Raw genomic sequence first — 18,449 nt, forward strand, 5'->3', positions numbered from 1 at the left:
CTCTGAATCTCCTCTCTTCTGAAGGTTATTCTTCCTGTGAGACATCAGGTATTTTTCAGAGAATTGCATCCCATGACAAGAGTATGTTACAAGGGTCAGCATATTGACATTTATCACACCACTTAAAGTAAACAACACCTGTCACATTTTTTAAAATTGACTGTGCTACTGATTTTCTGTATTCTAAAAAAAAAAAACTTAAACACTTGTCAGCATTAGAAGACATTTTTAAAATAGATTTGAATAATTAGCACAGTTGACAGGTTGTATCAAAGATCTCATATAAATTACTAAAGTATGAAATCCACTGTGACAGAATATTTTTTAGAGTTGGGCAGTGAATCAAAAAAGTTGAATAAATATATTGAGAAAGTCTGTTTCAGTTTTGTTTTTTTCAGTGTCCAATATATCCTTTTAAATTATTTGCTTTTCTAGAATTAAATTACAGGAGATCCTTATTGGACTGGAAAGGTAATTGTTTCCCTTTGGTTTTATTGATATTGGACATTTATTGACATTTTGCCCTGCTTAATAAAGGTTGCTTTGGGGAGTAAATGCATGCTTTTGTTCAGGTTCCATCCAGAACCCTAATGAAATACAGCATAAACCAAGTGAAGTGTCAGGGGAAAAGAGATAGATAGCAGGAAAAAATGATTGAAAACTGCATTATAGAAAGGCCTTGAAGGATTGGCATCAGCTGAATGCCCTGCCCCCACATTAGCACTGCTGTATTGTCAGGTTAGTTTCTCAAATCTTGTCAAGACCTGAGATTGTAACCCTTTGAAACCTAACAGACATCAATGTAAACTACCATAACAGATGAATTAAATATTTTTGTCATCTGTGTCTGCGAGTGTACCAGGTCAAATATGAGCTTTTTTGAAACGGCACCTCCATTTTATATTGGCATATTCATTTTCCGTTGTGTGCTGAATTAATTTCAAGATTTGCCAGGGGCAAGGATATTATGATTTACTGCAGTTAGTGGTCATGCCTGATAGGGTTTCTGAGAAGCCATCCTAAAAATGATCTAGTTGTATTTATTTGACTGCCAAGTACCATCCATGCATGTGGAGCAGTTAGCAGAAGAGCCACAAGACACAAGTGGAAGATCATGCCATGAGAACAAATGACAAAAGGGAGGAAGTAACTGAGGCTGAGTGCTTCACCATGGCATGGCTCTTCTGTTGTATTCTGGAAGGAGAGTAAATAAAGGGTCCCTGCAGAACTTTGGGCAGCCATGAGGTGCTGAATTTACAGACCTACGTGATGCTTCCTTGGAAAGAAAGCGTATCAGGATGCCTGCCTGCTCTCTGTTACACATGTTCTTTGTTTACCTTGTCCTGGTTTCATTGGGCCCAATAGTGAGCCAGAGGAGCCAGTAGAGGTCTGTGGCACTGGTTTTCAAGAGTCTCAAACACTTGACAGTCATTTAGGCACATTTCAAGGGCTACATTTCTTTCTCATGGAAAAATTCCACTTTGGAAATGGAGTGCCCTTTGTGTACAGTTCTATTAAAACCTTCTGGTCTGAAATTTTTGGTGTAAGTCAAGCTCTTCTCTATAAGCTTATCTTAACTGTTAAACTGTGTTTGGGAAGTCCAGTTCTTTTTCAGAACAAGCTTGTCTCTCCACCAGAATCAAGGTTAAGATGAGTGATTATGCAGTTGTGGTGTGCGACTGAAAAGAGAATTCTGAGTATTCATTTCTTCTAGCACTTTGGATTTCAACTTGAGTTCCAGTAAGGAGTGAGGAAAAGTTTGACATTATTTGGTTGAATATGTAAAGTGTCTCTTGAGTACATGCAAAATACTCCTTTTTCAAACAAATCATTACTACATTGCCTCCAGGAAAACTGCAGTGATTTTATGGTGAACAGTGGCTCGTTAGGCTGCTTTGAAAGCTCCAATTTTATTATTAGCACAGTGTCTTCTGATTAAGAGCTAAGGCATGTCGGAGATTTTTGACAAACCTGTTTTCAATCATAATGTCAGATTTGAAGCATCCATTACTTCAATATTGATGGATTTAAAGCATTCACTAGTTTGATTCAAAGCATTTTGCAGTATACATTTCTCTGTTTATAAGGAAAAATATTAAGAAATATTAAGTAAAAAAAAAAAAGCCTTGAAAGATCAGAATATATAATTTACACCTCATTAGTTTTCCTTAAATGTTTCAAAGGAAAATAGCTTTGTTCTTATGACGTTTTAAAAAATTAGAACAAATAAGAACATCCTAAGGAATATCTACTTTAGGAATACATACTCATAATTTTTGGGTTTTGGCCTGATCTGCAGTAACTCTTGACAGTTTCTATAAATAAAATTGATTTCTGTGTGACAGTCCATACAATTTTTTTATATTTGTGTTTTCAGAAACAGTTCAACATTTAACTAACTTACTGTATATCCATATATTCTTTATCCTCACAAATGCAGTGTTTTATTTCTAGAGGTATAGGTATTTATTTCTAGTTATGGGGTCCACTTGACATCTTCAGTAGATGAATTTTTCAGCTGGTTCACAGAGGAATGCCACACCAATATTTTTGTATTTACTTTCCTATCTTATTGGTTCCTGCTCTATGTTAGGATACTTTTACCTATTAGGTCATTCTGTGTTTATGTGTATTCATATGTATACAAATGTTACTTTATGATATGTTATTTTGCCTTATATGAGGAATGTAGGCTCTGTAGCTTAACTCATTCCTCTGAGCCAAAGCACAAGCTAAAAATTGAAGTCTATTTCCCTTCCATGAAGACAATGATTAGCAGGTCAGAAGTAATCTTCCAACTGGGTTATGTAATTGTAAAATAGACAAGTTTTTTAGATTGAGCAAATTCATTTTGAAATGTGTTACAGTGGTGAATGAATGAGAGAGCCAAAACCTTTCCACAGTTGCACAGACAGGACATACCGTAGACTATGTTAAACTCCAGTTGGATATTAGGAAAACTTGTTTTGCCATGGGGCTAGTCAAAAAATTGGAAAAGATGCCCACTTAAATTATGAGATCTCCATGTTTATGGAAGTATTAAAAAATGGAGTGGACATTTATTCAAGAACAGGAGCAACGTATTCTGAATTCATCTGGCTTTGGATATGGGATTGGACCAGATGACCAAGTGGTCCACTGGAATCTGTATTATTCTGTGATTAATTATTTGCTTCTGTTTTATAAAAGTGGTTGTGCCATTCATATAGTTGAGTTTTAATCTGGTTTATATTGAAGTGGGCTTGTGTAATATTTCAGTCCCCAAGTATTAAAGAGGCTTTCTAGGGTCTGGAAATGCAATACTGATAAATGATGTTTTGAGAACACATCCAAATTTAGCAATATTGAGTAAAAGTGATTAGATTGAAATGTGTGATCTGGCTGATGAAAGCAATATCTTAAGATAGTTTGTTTGCCTGCAATGCTGTCTACATTTTTGTTCAGTCAAGCAGATTGCTCTTCTCCTTTTTGTTTGTTGGTACTTCCTTTTGCAGCACTGTTTCTTTCCTATCGTGCTGTCTTGCTCCCTTTATTCCATATGTGTGCAGTTCCAAACTACCCCCCTGGCACTGGCCCCTTGGAGTGTTGCTCCTCACCCTTCCCTAAGTCCGGGTGCTGATGGCTCCCAGGATGCTAATTTCTAGACAAGAATGCCTTCAAAGAGCTCACTGCTAACCTGTCAGAACCCACGTAGTTCTGTTCCACTTCAAAACTCCTTGGTAACATAAAGTCAGTCAGAAAAATGAACTCTCCCTTTATCATAGGTCTTACCCTTATTCTGTGTCTCCTTTTGCAAAAGCTAAACAAAATGTTTTGAACAATACTGGTGTTAATATTATTACTTAATAAAATTATCAGATTGAGAGACGGAAGTACTTAAATCCTGTGAAGCTCTTTTAAGCTGTTTATAGAGTCAGGCTTTAGTGTATCAAATCCCTCTGGTTCATGTTTGGAAGAACATTTTGAAATTATGCTAGGAGACATGATTTTAAAAAATGTTCTTCAATAGCTGTCCATTTCCAGAAGAGAAAAAGTAAATTATTTGATGTTTGCAATTACCAAAGAGCTGACATTGGACTTTGTGAAATTATAAGGCATATTTTCTCCAATTTATGATTAAAAAAAATTTCAAGAGTGATATAATCGTCATAGAAATTTTATGCTTGAAACCACTCTCCTGTTGATTTGTGTTTGTTGGTTTTTCTTTTCTTTTTAAATTTGTTACAGGCAGTTACAGGACTTCCATTTTTGTTGATGTTACTAATTCTTCCATTCCTTCAGAGAGCAGTGAGGAGAAATCCCTTAGTAGTTGGGAGACTCGAACTCCCACATCTGAAGAAGAAGCAGCAGCTCTCAAAATTCAAAGCATATGGAGAGGGACCTATATTAGGAAAATACTGAAGAGCAGAGAACCAGGTGTGTAATTTAAAAATGCCTTTCATAAACCTTTCATACTTCATCTTATTCAAATCTTCCCTGTAAAGAGTTCTTTACTATTTAATATATAGGTAAAATTTACTGAAACAAATTAAATAAAACTTGCAGTTTTATTGAGTACACTTAACCACTCAGCACATATGATACTAAAAAGTATCTGAAAGATAGGCCCCCCCCCCCCCCCCCCCCACCTAGATTTGCATAGGTACTAAACCAGAATTTATATTAATGTAGATTTAGGTCAGAGCTGGACTAAATGTTAGGGGTTTTTTCTGGAAATGTAGAGGAAATCATACAAGAACCTAAGCATCATAGTGAGTAGTCAGTGGAACACAGTATCAAAGAGTGATGCTGTCCTCAAAAGATACTGTTCTGGTACTATCCTTCATTCTTGTGCATATAGATAGAGGAATCTTGCATAGCAGTTCAGGACTTATAGCACGTTTCCTATTCAGCAATTTTATTATTTCAGCTGGAATACTGTGTCCAAGTGCAGTGTCCGCAGTCCAGGGAGAAAGAAATACAACAATCATAAAATTCTGAGTAGAATTGTAAGGATCAGAATGAAATATATGCCTTGTACTTACAGGTTGTTAGTTTGTAATTTCAGAAAGACCAGACGAGAAAAGATTTTGCTATAATCTTTAAATACCCACAAGAGGAAAGGAATTTGCTAGTAACAGTGTCTTTAGGCTGATATCCAAAGGGCTAGCAAGATGAACTTTAGTCTGAGATTCAAAGTTTGTGCCTTGAATCCGGACACATTCGAGTTAGAAAAAGTGGCATTTATTTTTAAAAGATAAGGTATTTATTGGAATAAACCAAGATTTATATTGTACTACTGAAAACTTTAAAATCAGTCTAGTCTTCAACTATATTCCATGTATAGAAGCAGACACCTTGAGATGACAGTGCATCCTGTTATGTGAGTTTTCCAGCATGGGTGGGATGAATTACCCACTGGAGCTGCCCAATTCTTTTCCTGTTGGCTACACAGATAGTTTAGGTACCTCCCTACCCCTTCCTGGTATCTGCAGATGAAAGTTGCTGGGGGTTAAATAGCCTGTTGTCTGAGGACAGATTACCACATATCAGTACAATATGTTATAGTGGCAAAACTGTAAATTGGAGAAAATATTGATCACATCATTTTTGCAATTGTAGGAGTGCTGAAAAGTACAAAGATGATGATAAATGGAATATACTCTGTCAAAGGAAAAAAACAGTTTTCAGCTCAGTGAGAATTCTGTAAAACTCCAAATAAATAAGGCAATTTACTCGTGCAAGTGGCATTTTTCAAAAGTATTTGGCAGGTGTAATTTTAGAACAATAGCAAAATTGGATGTTATATTTTCTAACTTACTTTATTATCTCTAGGTACTAAAGAAAACACTGATGTTGAAGCAACTTTGAAAAACCTCTGGGCTATGATTGAGTTAAATTTTGAACAGTATGCTGTAATGTTGTTAAGGTAATCATGCAATAAATCAAATTATTTTATCGCAGACAGTTGTCATAAACTTCTTTTTTCACAAAATAAACATGGTAAGTGCATTAGTAGTGTCAAAGTTACAAAACCCTGATGGAAGGGATGGAATGGTTTTACTAAATATATGCTGTGCTTTTTTCTGTGTACCCTATATGAGTAAAATTTAATTTTTAGATATGCTACCTATTTTTTTCTACAGCTTGAGCTAAAATATTACCTTTTGCATGTATTTAATCTTTTAGTATTTGGTAGACTGCTCCATAAGTATAGCTCTGATACTGATTCCTTATTTAAGCAGTTAATCAGTTGATTTAAAGAAACTTTGATTTATGCTATCTGTTAAGCAGTCATGGTTGACAGTAGAAAGGAGATAACTTTACTAATTAATTGTATCCAGTTTATTATCTCAACAGGGGAATTTTTTTTGCACTTGCTTCAAGGAAATTAGATGTATTTCTAGGTAGTAGAAATGTAGTTAGGGGTATTTCTATGCTTTCCCTGAGATTTTATTACATCCTTTGGAAAGATGGCTATTCTAATTCCAACAGTGTTCATTAAGTCCTTTGCAAGCCTAACACTCTTTGGGGATCACATATTTCCATTAAGTCCTCCAAAATTCTCTCTGTAAGTGTTCACACAACTGATCTAGCAGTAAATCAATTCTTCCAGGGATGAGGAGTGAAAACTGGCAATAATTACTGCCTGTGGATATAAATCCTCATTCCTTATAACCAGCAATTTGAGCAACACAAACACCAGGCATAATTTCAGTTCACCTTTTAGTCTTTCTAATCTCATAATCAATCATGTACATTGATGGGATCAGGACTATGCAACCACAGTCTTGTTCCAAATATTACCCACCCATTTTAGATTTGCAGCATTTGTATGTCAGCAAAGATGACATGCAGTTTTTAGTCTGCCTTCAGACTTATAAAACTTATGGGGTTCATAGGCATTGTCCTGAGGGATACGTTTGAGTGTTAGAATCATGCTAATGTGCTCATGCCTATGTTTGATTTTTTTTTTAACTGCTGACAGATTTTCATTTAACATAACAATCTAGCACTTTGGCCAATAAGTTTTGCTTTTATTCCTTTTCTGTTCCAAAAAAATTCTAAAACTAAATAAAGGGATTTTAATCTCCTAATTCCACAGCTTTAAGATGATAATTTAATATAAAGAAAGTGAAGTTATGCTAACTGACACTTATTAAAACAAATATAAAGAGGTAAAGTTTTGTAGAAGCCATAATATCTTGGGATATTAGAAGCAGCTGTAGTCACAGACTGATGAATAGAAATATGTGTATATATTTGCCATGAGGTCTGAAAGAACTGATCCCTCCATGATTTCTTACATAATTTAAGAATGAACAACTAGTAGAGAAACATTAGTAACACATTTTATGTTGTTGCATTACATTCATGCACAAAGTAATGTTCTTCATGATCAGCATAAGTAAAATTCAGTGTGTGTGTGTGTGTATATATATATATATATATATATGTATGTATGCTATCCTGATTAGATTGAAGTCTTTATCTTGTTTTCTGCTTCCCAGAGAAATGTTTAAAAGAAATTGTAATTCAGCTGAAAAGTTTCCTTGTTATGAAGATGAATGGTGTAAGATGTATTACACTGACTATGCAGTAACATATTCTGCTCAACCACCAAATGCATGGTTTCTGGTTTTCAGGTGAGTTTCACAGAGCCCTCTACAACTCTTATGGGGAAGTAGTATTGATACACTGTGGTTTTTCACAAATCTGCTTAAAAACTTACTTCTTGTCTGTCTGCATTCCATAAATTCTGACATGTTCTTGTTCTGGCTTTGACTGGAACAGAGTTCATTTTATTCTTCATTTCTTCTTCCTTTTCTTCCTAGTAGCTGGTAGAGTGCTGTGTATTTGGATTTAATGTGATAATAATATTGATAGGACACTGATGTTTTGGTTGTTGAGTCCTTACCCCACATCAAGGACTTTGCAGTGTCTCACGCTCTGCCAGTGAGGAGGTGCACAAAAATCTGTGAGGTAGCATAGCCAGGACAGCTGTTCTGAAGTGGTCAAAGGGATGTTCCATACCAGAGAATGTCATGTTCAATATGTAAACTGGGGGAAGATTACCTGGAAGGGGGCTGATTACTGCTCAGGAACAGGCTGGGCATCAGTCAGTGGGTGGCGACCAATTGTATTGAGCATCATTTGTTTCTCTTGGGTTCTATTACTCTCTCTCCCTCTCATAATCATTAAAAATATTAATATTATTAGAATATTTATTAGTATAGTATGTTTATATTGTTAAACGGTTCTTAACACACTAAATTTATATATTCTTTACAATTCTTTCCCTTAAGTGGGTTGGGTGTGGAGAGTGAGTGAGCAGCTGCATTGTACTTAATTTCTGTCTGGAGTTAAACCATGGCAGTATTTTTTTCACTTTGTGTTGCACATATCCTTTTATTTGTGAAAATAATTTTAATATGATTTAATTTTTTTAGAGAAATATTTATTGTCCCAGAAGACATGTTTATATTGACAAAGGTGTTTACCACTATCCCTTCCTGTAGACTTCATGTCCTCGATAATGACACAGAGGAGGAAATGCCACTTGCCTTTTTCAAAGTGGCATCTCATGTTTATCCCAAAAATAAGGTAAATGCAAGAAGTTGCTGCGAAAAGTAAAGTTTCAAAAATAATAAAAAATGCCCAAATTCTGTGGAGATTTTTAGCTGTGTCATAGTGTTCTACTTAAAAGCACGCTCTCATTTATTAGCAATTTGAACAGAGAACATCACTGATCTGCTTCTGTGCTGAATATGTATTAGTAAACTTTTGATTATTCTCTCCTCTGTACTCTTTCCAGCTGCTGTTTTGGGGTTTTTTTTTCCTGTTTATCATGCATAACACTGAGCACAGTAAACTTTGTACCCATGTTTAACTTGCGGCCATGAAAAGTTTGAATAAGGAATGATAAGGATACGTCTTTCTTCCCATGGATACAGCACAGTAGCCTCAGAGATTCTGTCTATTACCAATGAAAATGGCCCTTCACATTGGATTCCTGCTCTTCCCTATTGAAGAAGCCCCCTCTTAAAGCCACATTTTTGTTATTGTTTGCTAAACTAATGGTCTATATTTTGTAATATTAAATGTGGTTAATAGCAGTAAAAAGTGATTTTTAGAGTATTAAAACAGAATTGTGCAGGCACGCTGTATATTTCTACTTGTTCTTATTGCATTTCTCAATCACTGAACTTTTGAGTTCTTTAGTAAGAATATAACCTTATACTCTACAATTTAGCTTGTTTCTTCCTATTTCCAAACAGTTGATTATTGTTTCAGTGGACCTGCACAAGTTTTTGAAAGCTCTATTGATACTTTGACAAGACATTTTGCAATTTGTAAACACAGAATACAATAGTGTTATTTTAATATGTTAGAATTTTTTGTAACATTATTTTGTAAAAAATAGTCAACAGTGTAGTATATCAAGCAAGGAATTATAAAGTATGCCTGAATTCTTAAATGGCAGTATTATTATATAAAAAGTAATGTTAAAAAAAATACACCTACCAGTTCTGCTTCCAAACTATGACTCAGCAATTTACAACAGACATTAAAAGGGATCCTGTCAACAGATACTATTGCAGATATTCTGCTGTAGAGACACTCCTGGAATACATTGAAGTTCATTTCAGAATGATTGACAATGAAGACAAAATCTGCACACTAGCAGTAAAGTCTGTCTTTTTGCAGACATTACAGCCTAGATGGAAATTGGCTATTTGCTGAGCAATATTTAGATTTTTTTGGGGTTGCATTGAATTTTCTTATTTTTTGTGGGTTTTTTCTACTGCTGGATACAGTTGAATTTGGTTTAGTTCTTGGTAGTTTTAAAGTTCTACTCTCTTTATTATTCACAAGTCTTTTGAGCAGATTGTAGAAAAGGATAGAGATAAGCACTCAAGCTTCAGCTGACCTACTTAGATAAGAGTTTAAGAAATCATCACTATCATATTTAGTCTAGAAAATATAAGTCTGTTTGAGCAAGGAGAGTGCTCAGTTATTTCTCTTGTCTAGTCATAGAAGGATGTAAGGGATTCATCTTACTTTGCCATAAAGTCAGTTTAAGTGGTATATTAGAAAACAATTCTTTCTGATGCTAGAGGCAGTGAATTGTAACAAGATATCTAAGTAAGCAGTGAAACCTCTTGAAGGTTTTTTTTAAGAGAGACATAAATTTAATGGTATTGTTGACATCTGTTTTCTTACTTCTCAGTAGTGACTTGGTCTTCCTACCAGACACAAAATTCAGTTATTTTACTTTCTAATTGCTCATAGTATTCAGAAAGTGCTCAGTCAAACTTTTGATCCTAAGTCTATATTTTTTGAATATTGTTAGTGAAAATTAAGATTGTATAAGATTCTCTTTATAGATAGGTGTACACAGAAGATAAATTGTTCTTCTTGCGTGTCCTGTGCTGTCAGAAAGCAGTTGAATATCTGGCTAAATCCTTCTCCATTTCCAGGTGTACTTGATAAGAATAGAGGGGCCTGTAACTCTGTGCTTAACTAGATCTTTAAATAAGTGAGCTCTCCTGAATGGTTACTCTGAGTGATTGCTATTACCTTGTGGGGATTAAAGGTTGCAAAGTGCCTTACTGAGACAATTGCATAAATTGGAATCATGAATAATTTATTTTACTTTCATTCTAAATATTCAGTACTCCTGGAGCTGCAGCCCTGAATTATTGGATAGTCCTGAAATCACAACCCTATTATAAGGAATTTTCAACAAAGCTGGTTTTGCTGCCAAATGCTGATTTCTTTAAACAGAATTTTGAAGAGGACTGGAAGATAAAAAGCCTTTCAAAGAATTTTAATTTGAACTATTTACTGGGTGGAACATGAAATTTTAATATTTGAAATAGGGAGATAGTAGGGCTAGTTAGACTAAATGAAGAATGGACTTAATTCTGAGTTCCCCTGCAACATTACAAGTGGCCATTTCACTTCTTATATCCCTTTTTGCTGCCCCTGCCTTTCAAGTAATTACATTCATATTACCTTCATTTTCACAAATACAAATTAATCGGAGTTTGAAACTTTTTATGTTATATCCTGGCTCCTCATGTTCCTATTCTCAGGATTCATAAAAAACACCTAAATCTGCTTCAGCATTATTAATTGTATGTTGTATTTTTTATTATTTTTACTTGAATTTTCTAATACTAGAAATACTTTTTCATAAATTAATATCTTCATTAAAATAAGGTTAATATCTTGTAATTTCATGCTGTATCTGCAGTGGCATTATTAAATTAGGGTAAATGTAATTTAACTTCAGATTTGAAGACCGAAGTAATCTCATCTCTAAATTTCCATGCAGCAAACTCATCCACCCCTACTTTCACACTCCCTAAGCATGAAGGAGCATTTTAAATCATCGAATAATTTGGTTAGAAAGTGACTTCAGGACTTTAGTTGTAACTGCCCCTAAAAACACTCATCAGCTTTCCGTTAGGTGAAATTGGATTTAACTTGCTATGTAACTTTTTGCCAAATATAAATTGCAAAAACAAGAGATGCTCCATAAGTTAGAATAGACTGGAGTTATAACATTCTTGCTGATGAAGGACATCTTATTATATTATATATTAATAAGTGTAATGAACAAAAAGTGTGTTGCATGTAGTCACAGAATGCCTTTTGAGTAGTGTTATTCCCACAAAAAATGACTTGTTTTCCCCTTTCAGAAAGGATACACTTTTGTGGCTGAAGCACACACTGGTGAACAACCTGTGCCAGGTGGGAAATGGAAGCTCCGCTTCATCAGCTCCCAGAGTGCCCTTCCATTTCTCTCTCGTGAGGCTGTAAATAACAGCTATTCTACTCAACAATTTAAGGAGTATTACATACCCAACAGTGAGTTCCTACTCTTTAGGTAAATATTGAGAGAAGAATTAATAAATTGTGAGGCTTATATCAATCATCCCTGCCAGAGAAGCATGTTACTTTTCTTTCTTTGAATGGGAGAATATTGATGCAAATATATGAATTTTATGGGCTATCAAGTTAACATTTGATTAGTGAAAATGATACTTGTGATATTTGCACTACTTAATGAAGAACAGGTGTGAAGTACACAGACTATAACTTAAAGATCAAAATTCAGTATTTTGCATTTCTGTAGGCTCAGTGTTACCCATAGGCCAATTACTGAAAATCCGTAATACTTTTGGGGAATAAACTTGCATTAAAATCAAGATTTTGCATGTGGGGAAGAGCCATAAAATTATATAATTTTTTTCAGTTTTTGGAATAAAGTTTTCGTTAATACAGAAATAAAACACTTTCTTCCCAATATATCAGACTAATTTCCATCTTGCAGTATTGGTAGAAAAATTTATATATGTCTTATCTTAGCATGCTGATTCTTTTAGGAGAATATATTTAACAAACGTGATTTAGTTTTTATTAATCCTTTTTTAAAGTTCATTAAAATCAATTCTGAGTTCTGAACTGACCATTACTGGATTACTATATTGAAGTTTTTACACAAAGAACTGCACACTGCACTACAACAGGCCCTGTGCTATGAGCTGATTAAATGCGTATACTTTGAAGGTTAATTCTAAAACATTTTATCCTGATTCCTGAAAGCTTTTTCAATATGTCAAACCAATGGATTATTCTTCAGATAGAGGTCTCTTTAAGAGAAGGAATCAGTTTCAACAAAAATGAAAAAAAACATTAAATGGAAACAAAACAGATGCACTAAAATTTTGTAAGCATTCTCTTTCTTGATGATTTTCATTCTTTTCCCCCTTCTGATGTTACCAATCTTTACATATATATATATATATAATTTTTTTTTAGTTCCAAATGTGCTGAAGTCAGGGTGATGGATTTTTTGTGAGTTGTTGTTTCTTTGCTTGTTTCATGAGATTAGTCATAACAATTTGAATTTATCGATGAAGCAATGGGTTATAACATAACTATTTGAACATAACAATTATTTGAATTTTCTCCTCAGAAAAGAGGTTTTTAATGCCACAGGTTTTTAAGCTGACCAAAGTAGCTACTGCTATCAAAGGAGATATCCCTATCCTTTTGAAAGCAAATAATTTTCCTCAGGTACTTTGGTAAAAAAATATATGGTTAGATCACCCCATTTTTCAGCAGCAGCACTTGCTTTGTTCGTTGATTCACTGCACTAAACTTCACTACAGGAAGCTTAGCACATCAGGTTCCAGGAAACACAGTTTATTTTTAACTCAGTTTTAAGTGTTCGCTTCCAGTTTAGCACAACATTTAGGAACTTTCCTTGAAAAGAATTATTAGGTATAGTTGGTTATATTGTTATAATTTTTTCTTCCTCTTTAGGTATTTTGTAAAAGTCACAGCATCACATACTGCTACATTGCAGGTGCAAACCTCTAATTCAGATGTGTTCATTAAACTACAAGTCCTAGATAATGAGAAAGAAATTACAAGTGTCATTGGAAAGGGCAATGCAGTCATCCCAGTTTTTAATTTCTGGAGTAATCAATCACTTCTGAGTTCCCAGTGTAAGTATTGTATGCCATATTTGATAATTTTATTCACTGCAGGATATACATTCTTACAGTAACTGTAGATAATCACAGAAAATACTGTTTTTCTCTGCTCTTTTCATTAATCTTTAATTTTACTGTTCAAAACCAGTAAGTACAATTGAATGAGATGCATAAATCTTAGACATATTTTGAACATGGACCCTGTAGTGCTCAGGTAATTTTAAACAAAAATTAATTACCATCTGCCTGCCTCCATTATACTTCTTATACATAATAGATTTTAGAGGGTACTACCATACCAACTTCTTTGATAATCAACATTTGTTTTCCTTGTTGTTTAGAAGTTTTTCTCACTTCTAAATCACATTATTTCCATTTTATTTGTCTACTATTTTGAATTACTTTAGTTGTGTTACAATTTTAAAATTAATTCTTCATAAGAATTACAAGTTTGCTTAAACAAAACAGATGCTTATAAGCCAACAAGTCTGCTACTGTACTCTCCATGGACACTACTATACATAAGATTTGTAGGATATGAAAGTCTTCAGTCCTTCTATGAAGACTTCTAAACAATAAATCTTCTCTAAATCTGAGTTTGCCTATTTGAGCATATTGGGAACCTGAGGCAAACACAAATTGTTCAAATACTGGATTATTGCTCTGCTGAAGCCCAAAATATCATTATATTTCATCTGCTCACCTCCCCTATTTTGAACTGTGGGGTTTTTAAACATGATTCTTTAGCATAATGTGCAATATGAAATTCCAATGCTTTATGGGAAAAAATAATTAATCATATTTATGAAACATCTTGATTACTGTATCAAATGCATCTTGTTATTACCAGAAATGTAAAATTTAATCCTATGGAGACCATGTTCTTAAGATGAAAACCATTAGGGATTTAAAGGAAGTCATAGAGAAGCTGTCATGATTCTCTCTGAATTACCAATATAATCAGTAACTATTTTTGGCTACTGTTTTTGGAATGTGGAAGTGGAATAGTAAACTTAATAGAAGACTGGTGGAAATAGAAACAGGAAAGTATAAAATAGCCCAGCTTAAGATCAGCATCACAATAGTGGCAATAAGTTGCTGAGCTACCTTCAGTAAAGTGAAGGAGAAAGCTGTTTTGGGAGACTGTGTCATTGCAAAGGTGATAGTCTGATGCCTGAAATAGGTTAAAAGGCACAATCAAGTGATAGAGAAGAGAAACAGGTTCCACCAGAAGTTGAAAGGAAGAGGATGGGGCAAAATAACTAGAAGTGGTGTTTAGCTTTTGCCAGTCTACCAGGACACATGTGAGAACTTCACAAAATATCCTCAGAAATCAGACACAAATATTCTAGCTCTAATCTGCTATGATACAAATAATTTCTGATAATTTAAAATTATTTTAATCCACTGTGAATTATTCAGTGAAATATCTGTTATATTAACCTGATTGAAAATAGGAAGGTTTCTTTATCAGGGCCTATTTGGCAGTGGTGGCCATAAAATCGAGTTATGATTTTAGACTATATTTGAATTTGAAAGTAGTATTCTGATGCTCTTTAAATGTGTGTTAATATATAGAGAGTTGCCATTTGGAACCAATGATTGTGAAGCTGTCACTGTTTGTTGGGATTTTTTACTATTACTTATATTTTTTGCAATACTTGTATTTTTTCAGTACTAGACCAATTGACTTTAACACAGAAGTTATTTTCTATTAATATATGTCTTGTATATCACAGAGAAGATACTGTGTGTAGAATTTTTCATAGCATCCAAGTTAAATGAAAATATTGTGAAATATACTCAATATAACCAATATGACAGTATGGAATTACCCAATCTACTGAGTGTCTCTAGATTCAGTAGTGGTTCAATTTATGCCATTTTAAAAGCATATGTCTTTGTTGTTGTCAAAAGTGCTTTTATGGCCTGTACAATTACAATATAGAAACACTCAGAAATACTGATGCCAAGCTCAGGTGAAGATTCATACAACTGACACTCAATACAGCAAGATTCCTCCTGTCAGTATTTCTTTGTTCTCTAAAAAAAAAAAAGTGTTTTCTCAGAATAAGAATAATCACAAAACACTGTTATACCATCAGCACCAGCCTTATTAGTCAAGCTATATACAATCCCTAAGTTTGGGACTTATTTGCTACCACATGTGTTTTGCCTCTCAGAGAATTGATCACTGTGTTTCCAGAAGTTCTCTTAAGTGACGTTATTGTGCAATATTTATTGTGCACCAATAAAACATTATCTCAGTTGCCCACCCACAGCCTGTTAATTCATCTCCAGTCATAGCTCTTCTATTACTGTCTTTTACAGCTGAAAAACTACATTAAACCAACTGATTTTGAATATATTTAGCTCTTCTGAGATGTAGCAGATGATTTGGACCTTGAACATTTGCTTGACAATAAAGGACTTACATGCTGACACACACATTGCAACCACACTTGGTTTTGTTGATACAAGCACAGCAGTTGCATAAGCGCAGACGGGCAAGTGAACGCTCACAATCTTTTTCTTTTCCACAGTAACAGTCTGATACAATCCTGCTAAAAAGTATCAAAATATCTTTCAGATATTTGTTTGAATCTAGAAACGAGGTAGGTTGAAGTTTTTTCTAGCTAGACCTCAGGAAAACCAAGAGTTACACGTTTATGTAGGTAGTAATAAAAATACGTCAGTGTTACAGCACCACCTGGTGACCATTGTGAGAATTATTGGCTGTGTATGTGTTTTGAGGAGCTTTTCGAAGTGATCGTTCCTTGCAAAGGAACCAGATTGAGTCTTTTGGGGGATTCCACCATTCTGAGGTGAATTACCTTCATGGCAGGATCTTCCTCTGGGAAAATCTTTATAGAATTGTTCAGTACTCAAGCTCTTCATGTTTAGGAGAGAGAGAAGAAGAGAGCAGCGAGGCATTCATGAAAACCAGTTGTAGCCTAAGGAATACAACCTCCCTTGAACTCCACCTATCTTGCTTGGTAGAGGTAGGTTCCTGCAGTGCACATCTCCTGAAGCCCCGACCACAACACATCCTGGAGTGGAGCTCACCTCTCTGTTGACTCTGAGGGAGTACATCTAGGTGGCCTCACTGCTTGAAAGCTGCTCTTTTGTAAATTACATCCAGTGGCCCTTGCTAACAGTGCTTAGACAGGCACTGAAGATCATTCCTGACTAGAAACCTTTATGCAAATATTGCAAATGGTAACCTAAAGGCAATTTACACAATTAGAAAATGTCTTTATGTAGTTCTTCTTCCATCTGAAATACAAATTGTTTCTTTGCAGCAGGTTTACTTGCCGATGTAGAATATTCAAAATTCGGGTCTTTGATATTGTTTCTTGTTCATCCAAATGCACTGCTATTGAGTGAAAGCCTCATGATTTTGGTTCCTTCTGGTGAAAGACCTAATAATCTAACCACTGTGAATTATGTCTACTCTAAAGTTCACAGCATGGGAAAATACCTAGATACGTAGAAAATGGGAAAATACTGATACCTAGAAAGCTCAGCAGCAACTGAGTGAGAGACTATCCCACAGTTACAGGCTTGCTTAAGTGTACCTTTTACAAAATAACAGCCATGGAGTTGCAACATCCTAAAAAAACGGTTTAAAAGAAACCAAGTGTTGTCTTCCTTCACATTTCTCTCACAAGTCTCCTTGCCACAAGGACAGCAAGAGGGATGCTCTGGTGCTAAAGATTCTGAATGCAATGCAGAAGAGTAACTCAGAATTTGAGATTAGGAGTTTGAGACCTCTTTAATAGACCATCTCTGCAAGGTCTTTTTTGATTTCCTGACTTCTACTGCTTTTCTTAGGAACAAGAAGCACCAGATTATGCAGAGAAAAGATGCAATAGGAAGTAATCCATGATATTTGGCTTTCCTAAGAAACAACATTTCCTGGCTCCATTTGAGTTTCTAGGGGCAAACTTAACCTCTGATTGGGCATTTATACTTTTACACACCACCGGTTAATTTTGTTGAATCTGGTCTAATAATTCTGCCACCTCCTGTGAATTTCCCTGGATTTTTCATCAACATGCATGAAAGTGTGCATTTTTCTTTTGAAGTGTTGCAATGATGCAGTATCATCCTTTGTTCATACAGTAATTCCTAGGAGGAGTAAAGTCTCTTTTCCTCAGTGAAGTCAAAATGATATCTCTTTTCCCAGCTGATGGTCCAGCTGTTGTTAGTGTAACACAGGTGAAGCTGATTCCACACAGGTGTTATTCTTTGTCCTTATTCAATTTTCTATGAGATGTTAACTTTTAGAATTCTCTTAAACTTTCTCTGTAGATATGCAGGCAAAAGAATATTATGCATTTCAATGGCATTAGAAAAGAAAAGAAATTTATATTTTATGGGTTAATATTTCTGTGCCAGCTCTTCTTCAGAACATTCTGGTTTTCACCATTTTCCCACATGAACATCTTCCTTAGGTGACAATTATATGCACTGATAAAGGGTAGATCACAAATAGTTGTATATCTCCTTTCAAGACTGGCTTTTTTTTTTTAGCTCAGGTTAGCTATGATCTTTGTTTAAGGTTGACATAAAGAGATTAGATAAGAGACTTGTGTGAGGGTACGCATTGACAGAACTGTGGCCAGTGCACCTCTTCCCTTCATCCAGTTTTACACAATTCATTAAATTTGGTTAGCCACAAAGGGATCTATCATAGGGAGCACAAGGCTATCTATATTTTGTAATGTATAGCATGGTGCTGTGGTGGTTAATACAGGAAAGAAACATGGCCTTTGAGAGGAAAAATTATATGCTTTATAAACAGTAACAACAGTCATATATACACAGTCTCAACTTTCTTATTATTTACTTTGAAGAAACTTGTGATTTGCATGCAAAATGAAATCAGGGTAGTATTTGGAATAAGCATAATTTTAATTAGAAGCTTGTGAGTATAATCCAGTATGAGAAAAATGT

General features: G+C 34.7%; 1 protein-coding gene across 1 annotated transcript in view; it reads left to right on the forward strand.

Moving 5' to 3' along the window:
• Positions 1 to 18,449, forward strand: part of ADGB (androglobin) — an 85,433-nt gene that overhangs the window by 50,084 nt on the left and 16,900 nt on the right. The window contains exons 20-25 of the mRNA XM_062489002.1: positions 4,228 to 4,416; positions 5,815 to 5,908; positions 7,491 to 7,625; positions 8,430 to 8,583; positions 11,688 to 11,875; positions 13,318 to 13,502. Coding sequence (XP_062344986.1) covers positions 4,228 to 4,416; positions 5,815 to 5,908; positions 7,491 to 7,625; positions 8,430 to 8,583; positions 11,688 to 11,875; positions 13,318 to 13,502 — 945 coding nt within the window. The remainder of the gene's footprint in view (positions 1 to 4,227; positions 4,417 to 5,814; positions 5,909 to 7,490; positions 7,626 to 8,429; positions 8,584 to 11,687; positions 11,876 to 13,317; positions 13,503 to 18,449) is intronic.

This window comes from Cinclus cinclus, chromosome 3, assembly GCF_963662255.1.
Source record: "Cinclus cinclus chromosome 3, bCinCin1.1, whole genome shotgun sequence".
Lineage (NCBI taxonomy): Eukaryota > Metazoa > Chordata > Aves > Passeriformes > Cinclidae > Cinclus > Cinclus cinclus.